A 21,018-nucleotide genomic window follows, 5' to 3' on the forward strand; every position below is an offset into this window, starting at 1 on the left:
TAATTTATTTGCCAGATTTTCCAATTGTTTCTTAATTTCAGTTTCCTTGTTTGCTTTAGTTCCCTTCTCATTACATATTTATTTGACTATGTCCAACTTCTGTTGTTTGCAAATACTGAATGTATGATACACTCTTATGTATGAATTCATTTAGTAAATCAGGCATCCAGCAAATTACCTTCCAAAATTTATTTTTTAAATATTGCTTGGTAATTGAAAACATGAAATGGGAATCAGCTTGCTATAAACCAAATGACAGCATTAAACAGAATTTTTATTTCATGTTTTGTGAAAATGCTCTGAATTCCAAATTCTCTCCCAGTTAAAAATGAAAATGATAACCTACTAACTGGCTTTAAGACTATTTATTTGTGCCCTATTTATTTATTTGTGTTCTTCTAATATCAACATAAATCTACTTCTCTGTATGTTTAACCAGTGGAAATGCATGCCCCTATCTTATTGCAAAAATATATTACATTAAGTAATTTTACCATTTTCCTAATATATAATATATTTGCAGCCAAAATAAATAAATGCAGCCACCTTGTTGTCATAGCTATTTTGGATATAATTTTTATTAAGAATTTTAATTACAATACTAAAAACTAATACAAATTAATGCTAGGAAAACAGGAAAGAAGGAAAGAAAGAATAAAAAGTGCAGGAAGAAAAAAGAAAAGAAAGAATATAATTTGAGAGAGAGAGAGACAAAGAGATGACTTCCAGCCTTCATGACAAATATAAATAAATTTAATATTTCTTCACTAAATTGATATCTCTTGATTCCTTATCCCATCCCTTAATTATCTAAGCAAGTCCATAAACATCCACTTTCCAATCGTGGTGTCAGTAAAAAGTTCATAAAGTACTGCCAAAAATTTCAAGAAATATCTCAATTTAACCTTAGTCAAATAAACCAATTTCATATTCCTTCCTTTTACTTCTAACAATTTTAATTTGTTAAACCAGATATTGTCATAAGATTTGGTTCCTTTTCAATTCTTCTTTATCCCATCACACAGATTTCTTCAAGGCTTTAACATGCCTCTTTTGCAGATCTAATAAAAAAACATTTTCCAGGTCATTTTCCATGTTTATCATTTGTATTTCTTTTTTAATTTTTAAAACTTCAGCCAGTTTCTTTTGTACATCCAATATAACATCCTTTTCCAAATCATTCTTGTTGCCTGTTATTTGTAGTTTCACATTTTGTACTTTCTCTGTCTTGTCAGATAAAATTTCTTGCACATCTGTCATTCCTTCATTTACATCTTTCAGACGTAGTCTTTCCATAGAAGCAGACATCATTACTCAGTCAATACTGTAGTTATTAATTTCTGGCCTTATTCTTCAAAGATCTTTAATATTTCTGCTGTTATAACATTTTGTAAATCTGAATATTAAGTGACATCAAGAACAGAGTTATGTTTTTTTCTTCAGCATAAAATCTTTAGTCCCTTTTAGTGTCAAGTTCCTAAAATCATCACTTATCTTTTCTTATATCTTGCAATAGCCAGGATAGCTAAAATAAGTCTGTTTCCCATGACAAGTTGATTGTTTTTATAAATTCCAATATCTTATATTAAATGTCAATATTCCAGATTTATATGGACCCTTAATCCATTATACTTAGATAAAATCTTATTTAGCTTTTTTGCTAAATAAGTTTTTTAAGTTCTTCAGCTTATAATTATTTTTTCTTTTGTTTAGAGTTGAAGATAAACTCTCCCAATGAAGACTTTTTAAACTTGTCATTCTAGAGATTTTTAATAGTTTTAAAAGGTTTAATAAGGAATTTCCAAGAATTAGAAAGAAGTGTGCGAACTTAGTGCTTTTCAAAAGGCTCCTCTGCAGTGATGAGCCAGATGGCTGATCCCACTGCTCACACTTACAGAAAACCACTGTCCTATGATCACTTTGTAAGGAGCAGCCATCTGGAACACATAAAGGCAATCTTCCCTCCTTTCCTTAACTTCTTAACAAACCAGTCTACTCACTGTTTCTTTGCTTGTTACCATGGTTGTCAGCTCTGCTTTCGCATAGCTATCTTCAGCTCAATCTATCTTCCCTGGAAATCTTATATTTGCCTAACTGTATAGAAATTGGTCTGTTTATAATCAATAAGATTAAAATTGTAGAAAAAGTTGTCTAGGTGATCAAATCTATCCATTCTGTGTAGCCTCAACAAATGTCTATTCAGATTCTGTTTGTACAGCCAATGAAGAAGAGTTCAATAGCTCTATGGATGATTAGTTCTACTATTGTAATTTTATATTACATTCTGTCGGATTAAGCTACAGTAAATGTGAAACATAACAAATAAACAAAAAGAATAAACATAATCAGACAGAGTGAGAGGATAAAAAGTCAAGTGGTGGTTGAGCATGTATAATCAAATTTTGTATGCTGCTTTGTATTACAAAGGAACAGTGTTTCAATTATGTCAGGACCATAATCTTAACATTTCTACTTCCCCCACTGCACAGATACTCATTTTACATTACATTTCCATTGCTTGTATCAAGTTCTAGCTACAAATGAAGGAATATGATTAGTATTCTATCATTCATATGACTGAAATTTTTCCAGTTCCATTTATGAGATATATATTTTATTTCTCTGATAGCTTGTTCAAATGGGGTAAAAAATGGCAAAATCAAGTGACTGCGTAGTTCATATTTATAATAATTATCTGAGATAATTATTTCTTATTCGAGCAAAATACATCTCACTGTCAACCAAGTTGACAACGATCCTTATCTTTATTTGAGCGCTTTCAAAACATTTTCTCACAAGTCTTAGAAAACAGGTTATACTTTTGTCACGGTGATCTTTCCTTTTGTCTTCATTTAGATAAGATTAAATAAACTTCACCATCTCCTGGAAAGCAGAGTAGGGTTTGTACCAGTATGTTCGATATGTGTTTTTCATAAGCAAATCTATAACATTTACTTTGTTTAAATATGATTTCTAGACTTGTATTTTATTTTATTTTTAATTTCAGCTTAGCATCATAAAATGCTAATTTATTGTGAATAGTCTGTAAACCAGGCTGTTAAAACTGTACATAACATTCTCTTATCACTAAAACTCCATGAATCAATGACTTAAAATATTATATTTTTAAAAAATGATGCAAAATTAAATGCTGTGTGATATGTTTGTTATTATATTTTAAATAATAGAACTCAGCATAATATCTTGAAATTTTTCTGTAATGGGCCTAACTATAGATACTACATTTGGTCCTCTCTTCTTTTTGAGTAAGTCTGAAAGTATTCCTGGTGATGTAAAGGCATTTGTAGAAAACCATGCTACTCTGCTTTTGGAGTTACCGGTACTTATTCTTATACCACTAGCATTTGAATGATCCACTATCAAGTTTCTAAACTCCATTGGAATGTTGCTATAGCATTATGTCAGAATTACTTATAAAATACAGGAAAAGCCAAGAGCAACATATATATAATACATGCATAGAACTAAGCAGAAAATTAGGGTATTAGAATTTGGAAAATTTGACTATTTGTTCTACTGTAAAGATTTGTTTAACTTTATTTATTTAATTACTAGGAGAAGTAGTTAAAGGCAGTGATGCTCCAGTATCAGTTCCTGTCCAGAGTCTAAGCAACTTCCAAGGAACAGTTACTACAGTAGCACATGGTACGTTTTGCCTATAATATTGTTATTTGGTCGGCCAAAGTACATGTGGTTTGAAATGTTTAAATATGTACTATATATCACAGATCCACTAAGTGGCACTGTTGTTTAGGGGAAAAAATTGCATCTTTCTTGCATAAGAACCCAGAGCGGCCTTTTAAGAAAACAGGAGTAAATATAATCTTATTATAATAAAACCAAAAGCTCTTTAAAAAATTAAATAAATAAAAATATTGTGCATTTTAAAAGTAGAGAAGTGGAATAAATTATAAAAAATCTGGAACCTTGTTGGTTATTATCTCATAAACCTCTAGGTGAAAAGCCACATCTTCAGTAACTGAGAAAGCTCTTATCTGGGCCACAACATCCAGGTAATTGCAGTGTACAAGTTCCATGGTATTTAGGGAAGTGATTTTTAAAACATTGTTGACTCTTCAGCTATTTAGGACTTTATAAACTAATATCACCACTTAATACTGAATGGGATAATTCTCAAACAACCAGCTCAATTTTGGGGACTGAAGCGATATCCCATTTAGCTCTCCCATTTAAGATTCATGCAGCTTCTTTCTAACCTGCATTATTCGAGAGTATGTTTTCTCAGATTAGGAGTCCAAAAATAGAGCCACTATAGGTTGAAAAAACATTCCAGAAGAAGGCAATAGCAAATCATTTCTCTTTACTACTAGGAAATATCCAAATATGTGTATGTGAAATCACAAGGAATTGAACTCAAAATTGCATTGACTTATTGTTCCTATCCTTGATATATTGCTAAGTTCTGCTGTTTTTGCTTATAGCAAATCTCTACTCTTTCATGTGAGATTTCCTCCTGTCACATACAAAAATATGAAGGATAAAGGGTCATTCTGCTGAGCAAAATGTACCCCTTTGATTCAAGAGATTATTTCCATGTAACAACATTCTTTGGTAGCTAAATATTCCATTAAAGGAAAATACACAGTCCAGTTGCCTTTTGAAGAAAAAAGCATCTTTGTGACAAAACCACAGGGGCTTGTTCTGGCAGTCTCTGAGAATCTGACTAGATAGATAGATAGATAGATAGATAGATAGATAGATAGATAGATAGATAGATAGATAGATAGGTAGGTAGGTAGGTAGGTAGGTAGGTAGGTAGGTAGGTAGGTAGGTAGGTAGGTAGGTAGGTAGGCAGGCAGGCAGGCAGGCAGGCAGACAGGCAGGCAGGCAGATAGATAGGCAGATAGATAGGCAGATAGATGGCAGGCAGGCAGATGCACACACACACACAGGCAGGCATACACATACTTATATGTACCTACATAAAATATATATTGACTGGATTGCTTAGTGCCGCTATGTTCTTATGTACAAATTATGTTTTGTTGCTCACTTTAACTAAATATGTGTTGCAAATAGTTCTATACAGTCCTGCATGTCCCTTGCATTAGCACTCTGTACTAAATCAATAAATAAATTCATGATATGCAAATCTGCTTCTGAAAAATCAGCATTCAGTTAATGAGAAGCATGATGATGATGATGATTTCTGGCTGCTCTCTATTTGCTTTTCAGGGCAAAGTACAAAAAATGGGAGTCCTTCTCCAAGTATTGAAAGTTTTTCTGGAGGACGTGAATCCACTGGATCTCCTCCTTTGTCTGCAACCAAGAAGGAATCTTTTTTCAGTACAATTTCCCATTCACGTTCTCATAGCAGAAATATGAGCAAAAAAGAATCTGTAAGTGTTTCTCGAGAGATACATTTCACTAATTCAAGTTGTCTTATTTATATTAGTTCACATTTTTATTTCAGATTTACATAGGTTAAAATAACTTATGAAATAAGTTATAATAAAATAACAGAAACCAAACCATTACTTTCTATAAAAGCTTAATACATTTTTGCATTTTCTGTAAAAAAAAAAATCTTGATATTTCTTTTTCCATTTAAATAAGGACAGCTTCATTTTTCCTTGGAATATCTTAGAAGACAACCTGGAAAGCAACTAGCAGCAGATGTAGCTTTTAAGATAGGGGTGGAGGCCACCCATGCCTTAACATTCTAAGCCAGCAATATTTCTCAACAATCCCCAGAGATCACTCACAAAGAATATATACGCTGATATGATACTATTTTAATGTTAGTAAAGGTAAAGGTTCCCCCGCACATGCGTGCTAGTCGTTTCCGACTCTAGGGGCCGGTGCTCATCTCCGTTTCAAAGCCGAAGAGCCAGCGCTTGTCCGAGGACGTCTCCGTGGTCATGTGGCCGGCATGACTAGACGCCAAAGGCGCACGGAACACTGTTACCTTCCCACCGTAGTGGTCCCTATTTTTCTACTTGCATTTTTACGTGCTTTCGAACTGCTAGGTTGGCAGAAGCTGGGACGAGTAACAGGCGCTCACTCTGTTACACGGCACTCGGGATTCGACCCGCCAAACTGCCGACCTTCTGATCATCAAGCTCAGCGTCCTAATCAGATTATATATCATTAAAATGAGATCATCTTACTTTTAATAATTCCTTCAGTATGCAGAAAGGAGATTCTGTCACCTGAGTTCAAACTGAATTTCAAGTGCAGATAGGTAGATTTAGTAATGAAACTAGACTTATTTGACCAAATATGGCACAATTTGCTGTAAATTTATTTTGGAGATAAATACTCTTGAAAATTTCATTGCTACCATTCCTAAATAGTAAGAGGATTTGAGTTTAAATTAATCCTATCACTTCTCTAATTGGTTGTCAAGCCTTTTCCTAGCATAATATCTCATTACATGTGGTTTCTCATTTAGTCAGAGACTGAGTTGATTATGAACAATTAAACAATTAAAATGTAACAATGGCATGGTATGACCAGATAGTATACTTTTTATCTTCACAATAAAACTCTATATGATTACAGAATTATTATTCTCTCACAAGAATTTCCAGACTTTTGTTTCACTTAATTTTTTTCTTTTCTTTTTATTTTCCTTTCCTTTTTATTTAGTTCTCACTATTGAGTATGTTTCTTTGTTCTCTATCCCCGTCCACACAACATAGCAAGTTTGTTTAGCTTTTAGCTTTCTAACTACGAAAATGTAATCAGTTAGCCTGTTATACGTTGTAGCTGATTTTAACCTTTACCTTTATATACCGTATTTTCCGGCGTATAAGACGACTGGGCGTATAAGACGACCCCCTACATTTCCTGTTAAATTATAGGGTTTGGGCTATACTCGCCATATAAGACTACCCCTCTTCCAACGCACACCAAATAAAAATTAAAAAACATCAGATTTGATTTTAATATGGTAATTTTAATTCAAATGCTTATGACATGCAAGTACTTAGTAGGAAAACTGTCACTTATAAACATAAGGCTGTTGTCATCAAACATGTAAACATAAAACAGTGCAAGTGGATTAAACTTAATAATAATAATAATAATAATAATAATAATAATAATAATAATAATAATAATAATAAGTTGGAAGGGACCTTGGAGGTCATCTAGTCCAACCCCCTGCTAAGGCAGGAAACCCTATACCATTTCAGACAAATGGCTGTCCAGTCTCTTCTTAAAAACTTCCAGTGTTGGAGCATTCACCACTTCTGGAGGCAGGTTGTTCCACTGGTTAATTGTTCTAACTGTCAGGAAGTTTCTCCTTAGTTCTAGGTTGCTTCTCTCCTTGACTAGTTTCCATCCATTGCTTCTTGTCCTGCTTTCAGGTGCTTTGGAGAATAGCTTGACTCCCTCTTCTTTGTGGCAGCCCCTGAGATATTGGATCACTGCTATCGTGTCACCCCTCACCCTTCTCTTCGTTAAACTACACGTACCCAATTCCAGCAACCCTTTTCCTATTTTCCTAATTCACTTTTTCACTTTTCCTAATTCACTCTAAAGCTTTCCCTGCGCAGAGCCTTAAGTAACCCCAGCTGCCTGCAATTAGTGCAGGTTCTCATCCCACCAGGCTCAAGGTTGAGTCAGCCTTCCATCCTTCCGAGGTAGGTAAAATGAGAACTCAGATTGTTGGGAGCAATAAGCTGACTTTGTAATAATGCTGCTTGTGGGGGGGGTGAAAGCTCTAATAAGCAGGCATATACATAGAATGAAGGCTATTGCTAAGCACATTGATTTGTGCTTTAAATTGTAAGCCGCCCTGAGTCTTCGGAGAAGGGTGGGATATAAATGGGATTTAAAAAAAAGACCAAATGGGAGATCCGCTCCAGGTTTTCCAGCCAGCCCGCCCAGTTCCTGAGTCAAATGTGTCCTTAGAGCTAAGCTGCTGCTCTGGCTATGCATTCCCCACCTGCCTTTCAAGTTGCTCTTGCATTCCCCACCTGCCTACAGCTGCTCTTCAACTTTAGAAGGAAAGAAGCCCAGACCCCAGCCTGTAAAAAATCACAGACTGCAGCTTCTACTCCAATTGGTCCCGCTTTCCCTGCGCAGACTAAATGGAAGATCCGCTCCAGGTTTTCCAGCCAGCCCTGTCCCTAAAGTTTCAGCACCCGGCGTATAAGACGACCCCTGACTTTTGAGAAGATTTTCATGGGTTACAAAGTAGTCTTATACGCCGGAATCTACGATATATTCTAAGATGAAGATGAGAAGGATAATAGCAATACAGCCCTTTAGGCATAAGACAGTGCTGTGGGAATTAGGTATTTAACAGAGTGATAGCATGGGGGAAATCTGCCTTTATGTCTAGGCAGATTGCTTTGGCATTGCAGTGCCCTATAGAAGACATGTCAAACTCAAGGCCTCTGGGCCAGATCCGGGCCGTGACGTGTTTAGATGTGGACCGCAAGCACACTAGTAGGAGGAGGTCACTGAGTATGTAGCAGTGGGCAGATGAGCTGAAGTGGCAGCAGTACCATAGAGGCCTGGGAGAGAAAGTCAGCTGGAGCTGCAGTTTTTCTGGAACTCTGCTGAGGCCCTGGTGTGCATGGCTTCAGCTGATCAGGGCTTCTGACAGCCTCGGGGGTAGCTGGCAGCCGCACACAGTCATCTGGAGCTGTGGGGCTGTCAGGGCTTGGTGGAGACCCCAGAATCAGCGTCCGCACCTCCAGCTGATGAGTGCTGCATAAAAAGGCCATCCAGGCAATGAGTGAACACATGGGGAAGGAGAGAGGATATAAAAGGGGTTTTGGCAGGAAGGAGGAAGAGTGAGGGGGGAGAGAAGGTGATAGAGAGGAGACATGTTGTTGGGACAAGCCTGACCAAGAGAAAAGGATAGGAGAGGAGAGGTTTCTGTGGGGCAACCCTGAAAGAGAGAGTTTGAATGGAAGAGAGGCAAGCAGAGGAATCAATGAAGGAGCTGTGGAAGAAGAGCCCAGCAGGCAGTGCATGAGAGAGACAGGAGAGAAGAAGAGCTGACCAGCCATTATATGACCATCTGCTGGAAAAGACTGACCACCACCCTTCACATGACTCACCTGCTGGCCCTTTGAGGTGATGAGGCCATCAACGAAATTGAGTTTAACACCCCTATCCTAAAGCGATGTCTTGAGGGGAGAAGTTGAAACTATTCCAGGATGTGATGGGTCTGTAGATATTTTGTCAGCCCTCTCTCCAGCTCGTGCAGTATAAAGGTCCTCAGTGAAAGGCAGGCTGGTTACAATTGTTTTTTTCTGCAATCCTAACTATCTATTGAAGTCGGTACCTTCCTGTTTGGTTGCTGTGCCAAACCAGAGTTGTAGAGATATGAATTGACAGACTCAACAATTCCTCTGTAGAACTGTATCAATCAGATCCTTGAACTATATCAGCAGAATCTTTTCACGTGCTTGCTTGAAATCTCTTGGGAGAAATAGTTTCATTTGGAGCTGAACCAAAGGTCCTTTTGCAAAAGGCAAAAATTTTCTTTGTTTTTGCTTGAAGACATTTTCCTTCTCATCCAAGAAGCTTCTTCAGTTCTAGAAGAAGTTGGAGCTGAAAGTAATGTTTCTCTCAAAGCGAAGGAAAAGGGGGTTTCAATATTTTTCCTCTCTTTCAGATCCACCATATTTTGTTCATTAGTAGTTTTCATTCTGTCAGAACAGACGGCTGTTCTGTTTTCTCTGCCTAGTGTTCTACTTTTTTAATAGCACTTACAAAATCATTTCTTTCTACTGCCTCATCTGAAGCTTTTACTGATGCCCATCTTAGCCATTTCAGTTTTTTCTCAATCGTTTCTTCTAAACGCTTATTTTTGTATAGTGGGTTTCTGCAGTCTCTTCTGGTATTAACATTGCCTCTTCTGGTGTTAACATTGCTATATCAGCTACTGCTCTGTTAACTGCAGTATTAACAAATCTTCTGCTATCTCTGGCTACCTCTTAGACACAGCCCTTGCTGCGGGAAAGTATGAATGACATAGGTAATTTCCAAATGAATTTGTTGTTACCTTTGTTTAGTATAATATCCAGGATTTTATTTATTATTTTTAATCCAACCTTTATTATCTTATAAGTAACTAAAGGCAGTGAAGATAATATACTCCTTTCTTCTCCTGTTTTCCCCTCAACAACCCTGTGAGATGGGTTGGACTCAGAAAGTCACCCAGTTGGCTTTCATGCTTAAAACAAGACTAGAACTCACAGGCTTCTATTTTCTAGGCCAACTTCTCCCTAAAGCAAATTATATTTACTGATAGTCTGTCTCAAATAGCCTTTTTAATTCTCTCCATTTCATTTATACTCTGACATCTAGTAAATTAAAATATTTATTTCCTAGCCTTTTTACCATTACATAACAGATAAGGGAAATGACATTTTAATCCACCAATTTTGAATTTACAAGAGACATGGAGGAACCTGAATCTATCATTCGGAAACGTTTCTCATTACCATCAGTCGCGGCACCTCTTAAGTTACCCTTTAATTTATCACATTTAGTTATTAAAAATTCTTGAGCAGGTTTATTCCCTTTGCCTTCCACCAGGACTGTTTTTATAAAATCATCCCATATTTCATTATATTTATTTACTTTAATCATCACTTTTTAAAATTTAATTTCTGGTGTTAATTTATCATTTATTGCCATATTCCATATTTCATTATACCACTCATTTCTTTGAATATCCCAATTCCATCTCCCAATATTTAACCATCACTAATCTAGCTGCCATTATCAAATTTACAATCAGTTCCTTCTTTGCTTCACTTATATCTTGTTTTTCCACCAGTAACAGTAACACAATCCTTGGTGACATATCTAAATTTACCTTCAAAAGTTCTCTAATTTCCCTAAACACCATGTACCGTATCTTTTGTGCACTATCACAATCCCACCACATAAGTTTCTATGTTCCAGACTCTTTCTCACACCTCCAGCAAATATTTGTATATTTAACATCTAGTTGATTTAATTTCCGTGGTGTTAGGTATCACCTCCATATCACTTTATATCCATTTTCCTTAATCCTAACTGACATATTTTTATATATTATTCTGTTCCAAATATTTTTTCAATCTATCGTTTATTTCTCCTAAATCTGTTTCCCAGATTAATTTTAAACCTTTTGCCTGATCTTCTAGTTCAGTTAATATTCTTTATATTTTTCCAATTCTTCCTTTACCTGTATATTCTTCATTTTCCTCACTTTCATTTCAAATTTTGTTAAATGTCTATCTTTCACCTCAAATTTTTTTTCTGTTTTTATCCATTTCTCTAATTGTATTAAATTCAACTAATTTAATTTAGTTTCTGATAAAACATTCTTTAATTGTATTATATTCTTTTTGTTCTTCCAGTCTTCCCATTTATATATGTGATTTTTTAAAAATTTACTATTCCAATCTTTCAGTTCAATCTTAGGGAATTTCTCCATTTCTACTACTGGTATTAAAGGAGAAATTCCTGGCATTAACCGATATCTCCATTTATCCCATAATTCCATCAAGTTCTTTAAAAAGGGATTTTGAATTCTCTTAACAATTTTTTAAATATGTTTTTAAACCATTATGTTTCTATAGGATCGCCTATTTCCCTTAATTCCTTCAATTCTGTATCGCTCCATAATAAATCTCTCTGCTATAATATCTGGGACCCTTAATTGATTAGCTACCCAATAATTTCTAACATTTGGAAGACCCAGCCCACCCTTTTTTAATGGTTCATACCGTAAAGCTTTACTTATTCTTGCTCTCTTGCTTCCATTACAATACAACTCCAGCAATCTCTGTATTTCCTTTAATTCTTGATCCGAAAACTAAATTGGGATTATCCAAAACAAAGTTAATTTTATTGCTGCAATTCTTCCGAACCATGATGATTTTACTTTTTCATATTTATCCATTTTATCTTTTATATCTTTCTTTAACTTCTTATAATTTATCTTCTTTAATTCTTGAATATTTTGGGGATGTCAGTACCTGAATATTTGATACTATCTACTATTTTTAATTTATATTTTACTTTCAATACATCCATTTTTTCTTTACTATAGTTATATAACATCATTTCTGATTTTTCCCAATTTACTTGCAATCCACTATATTTCCCAAATTCATTCAAATATGAATATACCCTCTATAGTAGCTATGGGATTTTGAATATTGGTAATGTATCATCTGCAAATAAATTTATTTTTGTTTTCTTACATACACCAATTCCTTCAATCAATGAATCTTTCCTAACTGCATTTGCCACAAGCTCCATCAATAATGCAAATAGAACTGAGGATAAGGGGCAACCCTGTCTCGTTTCCCGGCTTAAGGTTATTGTCTCTGTGACACCATCATTTATGACTATTCTTGCCTTATTCTCTGAGTATAGTTGATTTATCACCTTTTTAAAAAATTCCAAAGCCTAATTTCTGTATTAATATTTTCAATGTAGGCCATTCCACACAATCAAAGGCCTTAAAAACATCTGATGCTAATAAACCAGTCTTTAATTTTTGATTCTTTATGTAATAGCCTAAATTTAATACCCTTCTTACTATATCTGACATTTGTTGGCCTCTTATAAATCCACATCATTTTTAATATAATTCTCTAAAAATGTATTCAATCTATTTGTCAATATTGCTGTAAAAATCTTAGCATCCTGATTAATAAGGTATATTGGTCAATATGATCCTGGGTTTGTAAGATCTTTATTAGGTTTCGCTATCAATACTATCAGAGATTGCTTCCAGGAACTTGGAATAATTTCCCCTTCCATTATTTTATTAAACATTAACCTCATCTTCAGCACCAATAATCCTTTAAAAATTTATAATATTCTGCACCTAGTCCATCTAAACCTGGTGCTTTCAATTTATTAATAACTTCCAGTATCTCTTCCTCTTTTATTTGTGATTCCATTATTTCTTTATCATATTCTCAATTTTACAGTTTAATTTCTCTTTTATATATGCCTGACTTTCATTCAAATGTATTCCTTTCCCTTATATAACTTTTCGAAAAACTTCTGAAATATCAACAATTTTTCTCTCATGTTACATCTTTCTCCCTTTTCGTTCTTTATTAGTCCAATCAGGCTTTTTGCCTTTTTAACTTGTGTGGCTCTAGCCAACATTCTAGAATTTTTATTACTATTTTCATAAAATTCCCTATTTAAATAAATTAGATTTCTTTGAACCTGTTCTAACTCAATATTTTGCAACTCTTTTCTTTTATCTGATAATTCTAACATAATCCTATTATCTCTACTTTCTATATATTTACTCTCTAGTTCTTTAATTTTGTCCTCCAACCTTTTTATATGTTTCTCTTTTTGTTTTTTTTTATATTATAAGAATATTTTATCTGTAAAGCTCTTACCACTGCTTTCATTGCATCCTATATTACACCTATTTTACTACCTCCTTCATTTATAGTCCATATGTCTTTTAATTCTCTTTCCATTTTCTCTAAAATCTCTTTATTTTTAAAAATCCTCGAATCCATTCTCCATCTACTTGCCTGTTTATAATCACAATCTGTTTCCATTTCCATAGTTACCATTGCATGATCGGATATTTTAATTATTTTTATCTCTGCTTTCGTTATTTTAAATAATATTTCCGATGTTACAAATATATAATCTATTCTTGTAAAATGTTTATGTTTACTAGAAAAATATGTATAACTCTTTTGATTGCCATGTAATTCTCTCCAAACATCTTTTAATCTATTTCTATTAATACATTTTCTTAAACCTGTATTATTATGCTTTTGATGGATTAGATTTATCAATTCCTATATCCATAACCATATTATAATCACCTGCCATTATCACATAACCTTTTTTTATTTCTTTATATACCCAGTGCTTTTTTTCTAAAAAAATGGTGCCGGAACTCTCATCTTGGCAGGCGCAGGAGGCGGAGGGGTGGGGGGGCGGTGCTGCTGCAGTCACAGGTGCGAAGGGTGTTGGCGGCGGGCTCCCCTCCCTGGGGCCGGAGCCGGCACGGCTGGTGCTGTGGGAGCAGCAGAGCCCACTCTATGGTGGGGCTGCGCAATGTGGGCAGCGGAGGCGGTGCGGGCCAGGAGATGTTTTAATCTTATGATTTCAAAAATATATTTTTTCTATTGTAAGTTTCCCCAAACCTCGCCATGTGGATTGCATACAAATATTATATAATTGGTAAATAAAGGTAGAACATATGTTAAATATACATCAAATGATAAATGCTTCCCTACAAAGTCAATTCTTGCTCAATGACAGACCAAGGAGTTAACTCGGAAAGGCAAGAGGAAAATCTAGAAGAGGTCTGTGCAGCTCTTCAACATCTTCATCAACAATTTGGATGAGGGGATAGATGGGTAACTCATCAAATTTGCAGACAACACCAAGCTGGCAGGAATAGCCAATACTCCAGAAGATAGGCTTAAGATACAGGAGGATCTGGACAGACTCGAACACTGGGCACTATCTAACAAAATGAAATTCAATGGTGAAAAAAGTAAGGTTCTACATTTAGGCAGGAAAAATCAAATGCACAGGTATAGTATAGGTGGTACCTTGCTCAATAGTAGTAACTGTGAGAGAGATCTCAGAGTCCTAGTGGACAATCACTTAAATATGAGCCAGCAGTGTGCTGCAGCTGCCAGAAAAGCCAACACAGTGCTAGGCTGCATTAACAGGGATAGAATCAAGATCACGTGAAGTACTAATACCACTTTACAATGCCTTGATAAGGCCACACCTGGAATAGTGCATCCAGTTTTGGTCACCACAATGTAAAAAAGATGTCAAGACTCTAGAAAGAGTACAGAGAAGAGCAACAAAGATGATTGGGGGACTGGAGGCTAAAACACATAGGGAACGGTTGCTGGAATTGGGTATGTGTAGTTTAATGAAGAGAAGGGTGAGGGGTGACATGATAGCAGTGTTCCAATATTTCATGGGCTGCCACAAAGAAGAGAGAGTCAAGCTATTCTCCAAAGCACCTGAAAGCAGGACAAGAAGCAATGGATGGAAACTAGTCAAGGAGAGAAGCAACCTAGAACCTAGAACTAAGGAGAAATTTCCTGACAGTTAGAACAACTAACCAGTGGAACAATCTGCCTCCAGAAGTGGTGAATGCTCCAACACTGGAAGTTTTTAAGAAGAGACTGGCCAGCCATTTGTCTGAAATGGTCTAGGGTTTCCTGCCTGAGCAGGGGGTTGGACTAGATGACCTCCAAGGTCCCTTCCAAATTATTGTTGTTGTTGTTGTTGTTATTATTATTGTTATTATTATTATTATTATTATTATTATTATTATTATTATTATTATTATTATTATTATTATTATTATTATTATTATTATTATTATTACTTGTAGAAAGGAAAGGCCCACACTGATAAATTAAAAATCTTTGTGGTCTGCAAAGGAATGCTGGTGGGCTAATCAATGATTTGGTGAGTAGAGGAGCATCTACAGTGTTGGAGCTTGTGGTCATGGTAAGCCATGGAGGCACTAGGCAACATGACTTTCAGGGCAGTGGTGATGATTTTATTACTTTAAAAAAAAGTGTGTGCTCTGTCCAAGGGTGCTTGGTAGGCTGCATGTACAGGCCTCGTCTAGAATTTATTTTGGAGCATTCAACTATCTAGAGCAGGCATGTCAAACTCATTTTGTTTGAGGCAACTTTTTATAAAAAAAATTGCCATTAATTTGTTTTAATAAAATAATTTAAATCAATTTTTCATTTGATTTCAAATTAAATGCATGAGATTTTTTTAGTACAATTGCCAAATGCAATAAACTGGTTTTAGGTATATGTTACTGGAAGGAAAAAGTATTCCCTGTTGCGTTACTGATCCCAGAGAAACTTTTGCATGTATGCAGGTATCCTTAGGGTGCCATAGTTATGGATGAGAAATATTAGTTGCAAAGTTGGCATTTCTGAATGTAATACAGATATTTTGGACTTATTTTTGTTTCTTTGCATGTTTGATATTTTTAAAAAGGCATATGCTACTGACTACGCTTATGCACATATGTAACATGATCACTGCTTGTCCAAAATTTTACTATACAGATAATACCCTCAGAAATTATTTTAGCCTTTTTAATAAATGTTGTTATTGATGTTAAGCTCACCAGGGAAAACATCATATATTGTTATGTATATACTAGGTTAATTATTTAAAGACTGAAGTGCAACATAACTAGATTCTAAATAATCTATTTTTCAAAACACACAACAGTCCAAACAGTAAAAATAAAGTCCAAATTAAGAATATTTCATTCTTAAGAATTGTTTAGATTCAAAATAGTCTTCAAGAGTGTACAAAAGATACTATTTTTTTCTAGAATCAGCTAAATTAGACATATTACACTGAGAAAAATGTTTCTCATTTCTTTCCTGTTACCTTTGATTTCATTGCAGAGATGTTAACATAAGAAATAGATTATTTTGTTATTTTGTTATCTAATTTTACCTTCCAAAAGACAGAAGCAGATAAAAAATGTGAGGTTCTTTCCTGTTGGCTTTTCTGAATTAGCTGTTTTAGATTCTAAAAGTTTAGTTCCTAAAGAAGTAATCCTGTAAATAATTTTAATGTCTTCCTCTAGTGCAGGCTCTTTTATGACTCAAGGACTTCAACTCCCAGAATTCCTGAGCCAGCATGGCTCAGCTTGGAAATCTCTCCCTTTCCCCTCAGCATGGCTGGCTCAGGATTTCTGGGAGTTGAAGTCCACAAGTCATTAAAAAAGAGCCAAGATTGCTAGCCCTGCAACAGGCTTAGGAAAACCAATAAGGGAGCTGGGTTGTTTTTTTGTTTTGTTTTTTGCAAAAAAAAAAGGTTCCGGAACGCCGTTCTGAGCGTTCTATGAGAAAAAAAGCCCTGTATATACCCTATTATAAAACTCTCTTTGATTTGTATTAGGTGCATAGAAATTTGTTAAAGTGATCTCTTGTCCATAAATCAAGCTTTGAATTATAAGACATCTTCCCATATCATCCCTTTTTATGGCTTTTATGTTAAATTCACATCTTTTAGCTACCATAATTACTAACCCTCTTGCTTTTGATATACCAAATGCCTTTTCATATACATCAGCCCAATATAACCTAAGTTCATTCACCCCTTCTTTCTTTTGATGTGTTTCTTGTAAAAATACAATATCTTTTTTCTCTTTGTTAATTGATTTTTCAATTCTTGCTCATTTATATTTCCCCCCCAAGCCATGTATATCCCATGTAGCTACCTTCAACGATTTCCCCATCTATTCCTTATATTACATATTCCCTTTGGTCTCCATATGTGCTCTAACATAAATCTTACAAAACTAAAACTACAAAGTAAGCATATTGACCCAAAACATAAATAGCTTCTTACCTACCAATAAACATATATGTTGTCCCCCTTCCCTTCTTCAGGAGATCTTCCTCCTCTCTGCTGCTTCGGGCCTCCGGGAGGAGGGGGGAGAGGAGCCATCCCTGCACGGACTTTGGTCACCCACTCCATCTCCCTTGACCATCATTACCCTTAATTTCTACACCCAAACATATATTGTAAAATTACAAATACTTATATACTATCTCTACAACGAACTTGTAACTCCTGTTGCTTCATCCAGCTTCCCTTTCTCCTGTAGATCTTCTTTATTGATGATTCCGTGCTCCCTTAATTTCTCCATCGCCTCTTCCTTTGTTTCAACTCTGTAAAACCTTCCACCGTAAGAAAATCTAAAAAAAACCCGGATATTGCCAGCTGTAGTTAATGTTATTTTTCTTCAATATTTGACAAACTTGATGCATCTCTTTCCTCCATTGTAAAGTCTTATTGCATAAATCTGGAAAAACTTGTATCTGATGCCCCCCAAACATTATAGATGACATGTTTCCCAATTTGCACATCAATTGCTCTTTTTTTGCGTATGACCAGAGTTGTACCACAATATCTGTCAGCAATTTTCTTCCCAAACTTTTGAGCCGACTCTATGTATTGCATCAATATCATATCTTTTAAAGGAGACATCTGGGAGGATCTAGGTAGCCCGATCCAGTACTGCTTAAATCAATTTTGCTTCATTTTCTTCACTTCTGGTTGAGTCAGTGACTTCTCAGGCGATTTTTTCCCCGCACATCCATTTCTAAAGCTCTTTCCACTCGAATCAGACATAAATCTGAAGGTCTAAGGCCTGCTTTGGGTCTTTGCCAAACACTTTCTGTACTTTGGCTGAGTTTTGACATCCAACCACCAAAAAGAGCTCTTAACCTTCTAAGAATTTTTACACAGTCTATAGTCCATACACGTCACTTCCTCCCGTTGTCCTTATCAACTTATCTCCATGAAAGCAACATGATGGACATAAAAAAAATTCAAAGGCAGCAACTATGTTTATTACAAACATCTTATCAAGGCTCTATCTTAAAGGTGTTTAATATTTTCACTTTCTCCAGATATCAGCACTTCGACTGGAAGGAGGGAGTAACAGGCCTTCACTCTGTACACACTCTACGCTTATAAATCAGCTATTTTCAGCTTTAAACTCTCTCCAAATTCTTTCTCTTATCAGTCTTCAGCCCCTTCTCTCCCCATCAAAAGTCTCTCAAGCCTCTTAGTCAAACATCCAGATTCAAAGCTTCTCTGGGAGAATGTCCAAAACTGAATCAAATACAATCCAGACTTCACGAGGAAAGCAAGGGAAGTAACTCACATTTCATAATCTTTTAAATTTTCATAGTCCTTAATTGGGTGTTATATTTCTTAATCAGTTCTCTGTTATGGTCAGCGTCTGTCGTCCATTCAAGCTAGCTCTGCTCCCCCCTTGTTTTTGTCTTTGATATGTAAAAAGATCCCGCTCTGTGCAATACCAATGAATCACAACTGATCAAATTACTATATCTGGTCCTTTATCTTTTAGTTTTATCTTTAACTCATGAAATAAGTGAGAATAAAATTTAAGTAAACATTTCCATATTATGTTGATTATGGTACATGTACTCCTATTTTTACCCAAGGAATACTATGAAGTCATTGGAAAAATATTATAGATTTGTGGGATTCTTAGTAAACTCAAGTTTAATAATAGGTAAGATATCTACAGTTGATGTAATACCACTGAATCATGCCTGTAAATATAACCACAAATTGCAATCTGGTCCTTCTGTTTGTTTCTATAAAGTGCAAAGCATGGCCTGACTGATCAGAATAGAGTCATAATTATCATTATAGTATATATAAACTATGTGGTTGCTATAAATTTTCTTGATTCAGTGAATGTCACAAATCAGAAATGATCTAAACTATTGTGATAGAAAAAACTTATTATTTGTCTATAATATCTGACTAGTGATTTTCAAATTTTGTAATGTTATATAAGACAACAGCTAGATGAGGAAGAGTGTCTAAATTGCATTTTGTATGGGCTGAATTATTTTGGTCTGAATAATAAGATTTGGCCAGGAATGAAATATCCCTTTCTAGATAAGAACTAATGGTGAAAAGCTGCCCAAAATGAGATTATTGGCAGAAGTTCTTGTCCATAGCCATGAGTACTATTGGAATAGAGACTCCTGGGATTTGGGCATTTGGATTCCTATAATAGGATTAATATACAATTGAGTGTACCATTGTTTAATCTCTAAAGCTGAGAGCTAGTGTAGGGCCACACCTGAGAAAAGTAGAAAGTAATATGATGAGGAAGGTTTAGTAATGCAATGGAGTTTGGAAGGGACAAATACCTTGTGGGTTTTACTCAGTTGCAAGCATACTGATCTAACTTGCAGAACAGTTTATGCTTTTTGATACAGATTCAAAGGTTCCAAAGAGAGGCTTCATCTTCCTGTTGTTAATATCTGAAAGCAAAGAAATTGTTCAACAGATGCACCCTCATTGCTATAATGTGAAATGGCTTACGATTAAATAGCAATAGATACAGTTTTATCTAGTATTTTATGACTGCATATCTGAATAAACTGTTACTTACAGATTTTTGGGTTGTGTGGATTGCTATTACTATTTTTAATTTTTTTGTATAATTAGGATTTATTTATTTATGTTTAATTAAATCTTGGCAAATGATTGTATTATGGAGAGTCCTGAGGGTTTTAGATGTGGTCAAAATAAACATAGTATTAATAGAATTTCAACCATGTGATAACCTACTGATTTTTAAAAAAATTGATTATTGTATCTTATGCTCCAAGAGATGTGCAAAAGTACTAAAAATTAAAATGATTTCAGAATTAGAAGTGTTAATAGTTTATTTTTATCAATTAACAAAATGGAAAGTAAATGAACAGAAAAAATCCAAATCAAATAAGTATTTGGTGTGACCACCCTTTGCCTCCAAAACAGCACCAATTCTTCTAGGTACACTTGCACATGGTTTTGAAGGAACCCGGCAAGGTTCCTTCAAGGTTGTTCCAAACATCTTGGAGAACTAACCATAGATCTTCTGTGGATGTAGGATGGTTGAAATCCTTCTATCCCTTCATGTAATCCCAAACAGACTCAATGAAGTTGAGATCAGGGCTTTATGGGGGCCTAACCATCTCTTCCAAGACTAATTACACTGAAGATAGTTCTTCATGACATTGGCTGTATGTTTGGAGACATTGTCCTGCTGCAGAACAAATTTGGGGCCAATCACTTGCCTCCCTAATGATATGGCATGATAGATAAGTATCTGCCTGTATTTCTCAGCACTAAGGATACCATTAATCCTGACCAAATCTCCGACTTCATTTGCAGAAATGCAGCCCCAAACTTGCAAAGAACCTCCACCATGCTTCACTATTGTTTGCAGACACTCATTATTATTGTGCCATTGTACCATTCTCCAGCCCTTTGGCAAACAAGTTGCCTCCTGTTGCAGCCAAATGTTTCAGATTTTGACTCATCAGTCCAGAACACTTGCTGCCATTTTTCTACATCCCAGTTCCTATGTTTTCATGCATAGTTGAGTCGTATAGTCTTCTTTCCATGTCAGAGGTATGGCTTTTTTGGCCGCAATTCTTCCATAAAGACCACTTCTGGCCA

At 35.3% G+C, this 21,018-nt stretch overlaps 1 protein-coding gene and 1 long non-coding RNA gene across 10 annotated transcripts in view; one reads left to right on the forward strand and one right to left on the reverse strand.

Moving 5' to 3' along the window:
* The window catches only part of TBC1D5 (TBC1 domain family member 5), a 336,845-nt gene that overhangs the window by 287,923 nt on the left and 27,904 nt on the right, over positions 1-21,018 (forward strand). For all 9 annotated transcript variants that reach the window (XM_081343522.1, XM_081343519.1, XM_081343516.1 and 6 more), the window contains 2 exons: positions 3,577-3,666; positions 5,218-5,381. In XM_081343522.1, coding sequence (XP_081199648.1) covers positions 3,577-3,666; positions 5,218-5,381 — 254 coding nt within the window. The remainder of the gene's footprint in view (positions 1-3,576; positions 3,667-5,217; positions 5,382-21,018) is intronic.
* On the reverse strand, positions 380-18,799 carry LOC308677270. Its single transcript, XR_014028445.1, has 3 exons — positions 18,692-18,799; positions 17,584-17,717; positions 380-1,061 (listed from the first exon to the last, which is right to left on the reverse strand). It is a non-coding gene; the product is annotated as an uncharacterized lncRNA (long non-coding RNA).

This window comes from Vipera berus, assembly GCF_964194415.1.
Source record: "Vipera berus genome assembly, chromosome: Z".
In the NCBI taxonomy this organism is placed as follows: domain Eukaryota; kingdom Metazoa; phylum Chordata; class Lepidosauria; order Squamata; family Viperidae; genus Vipera; species Vipera berus.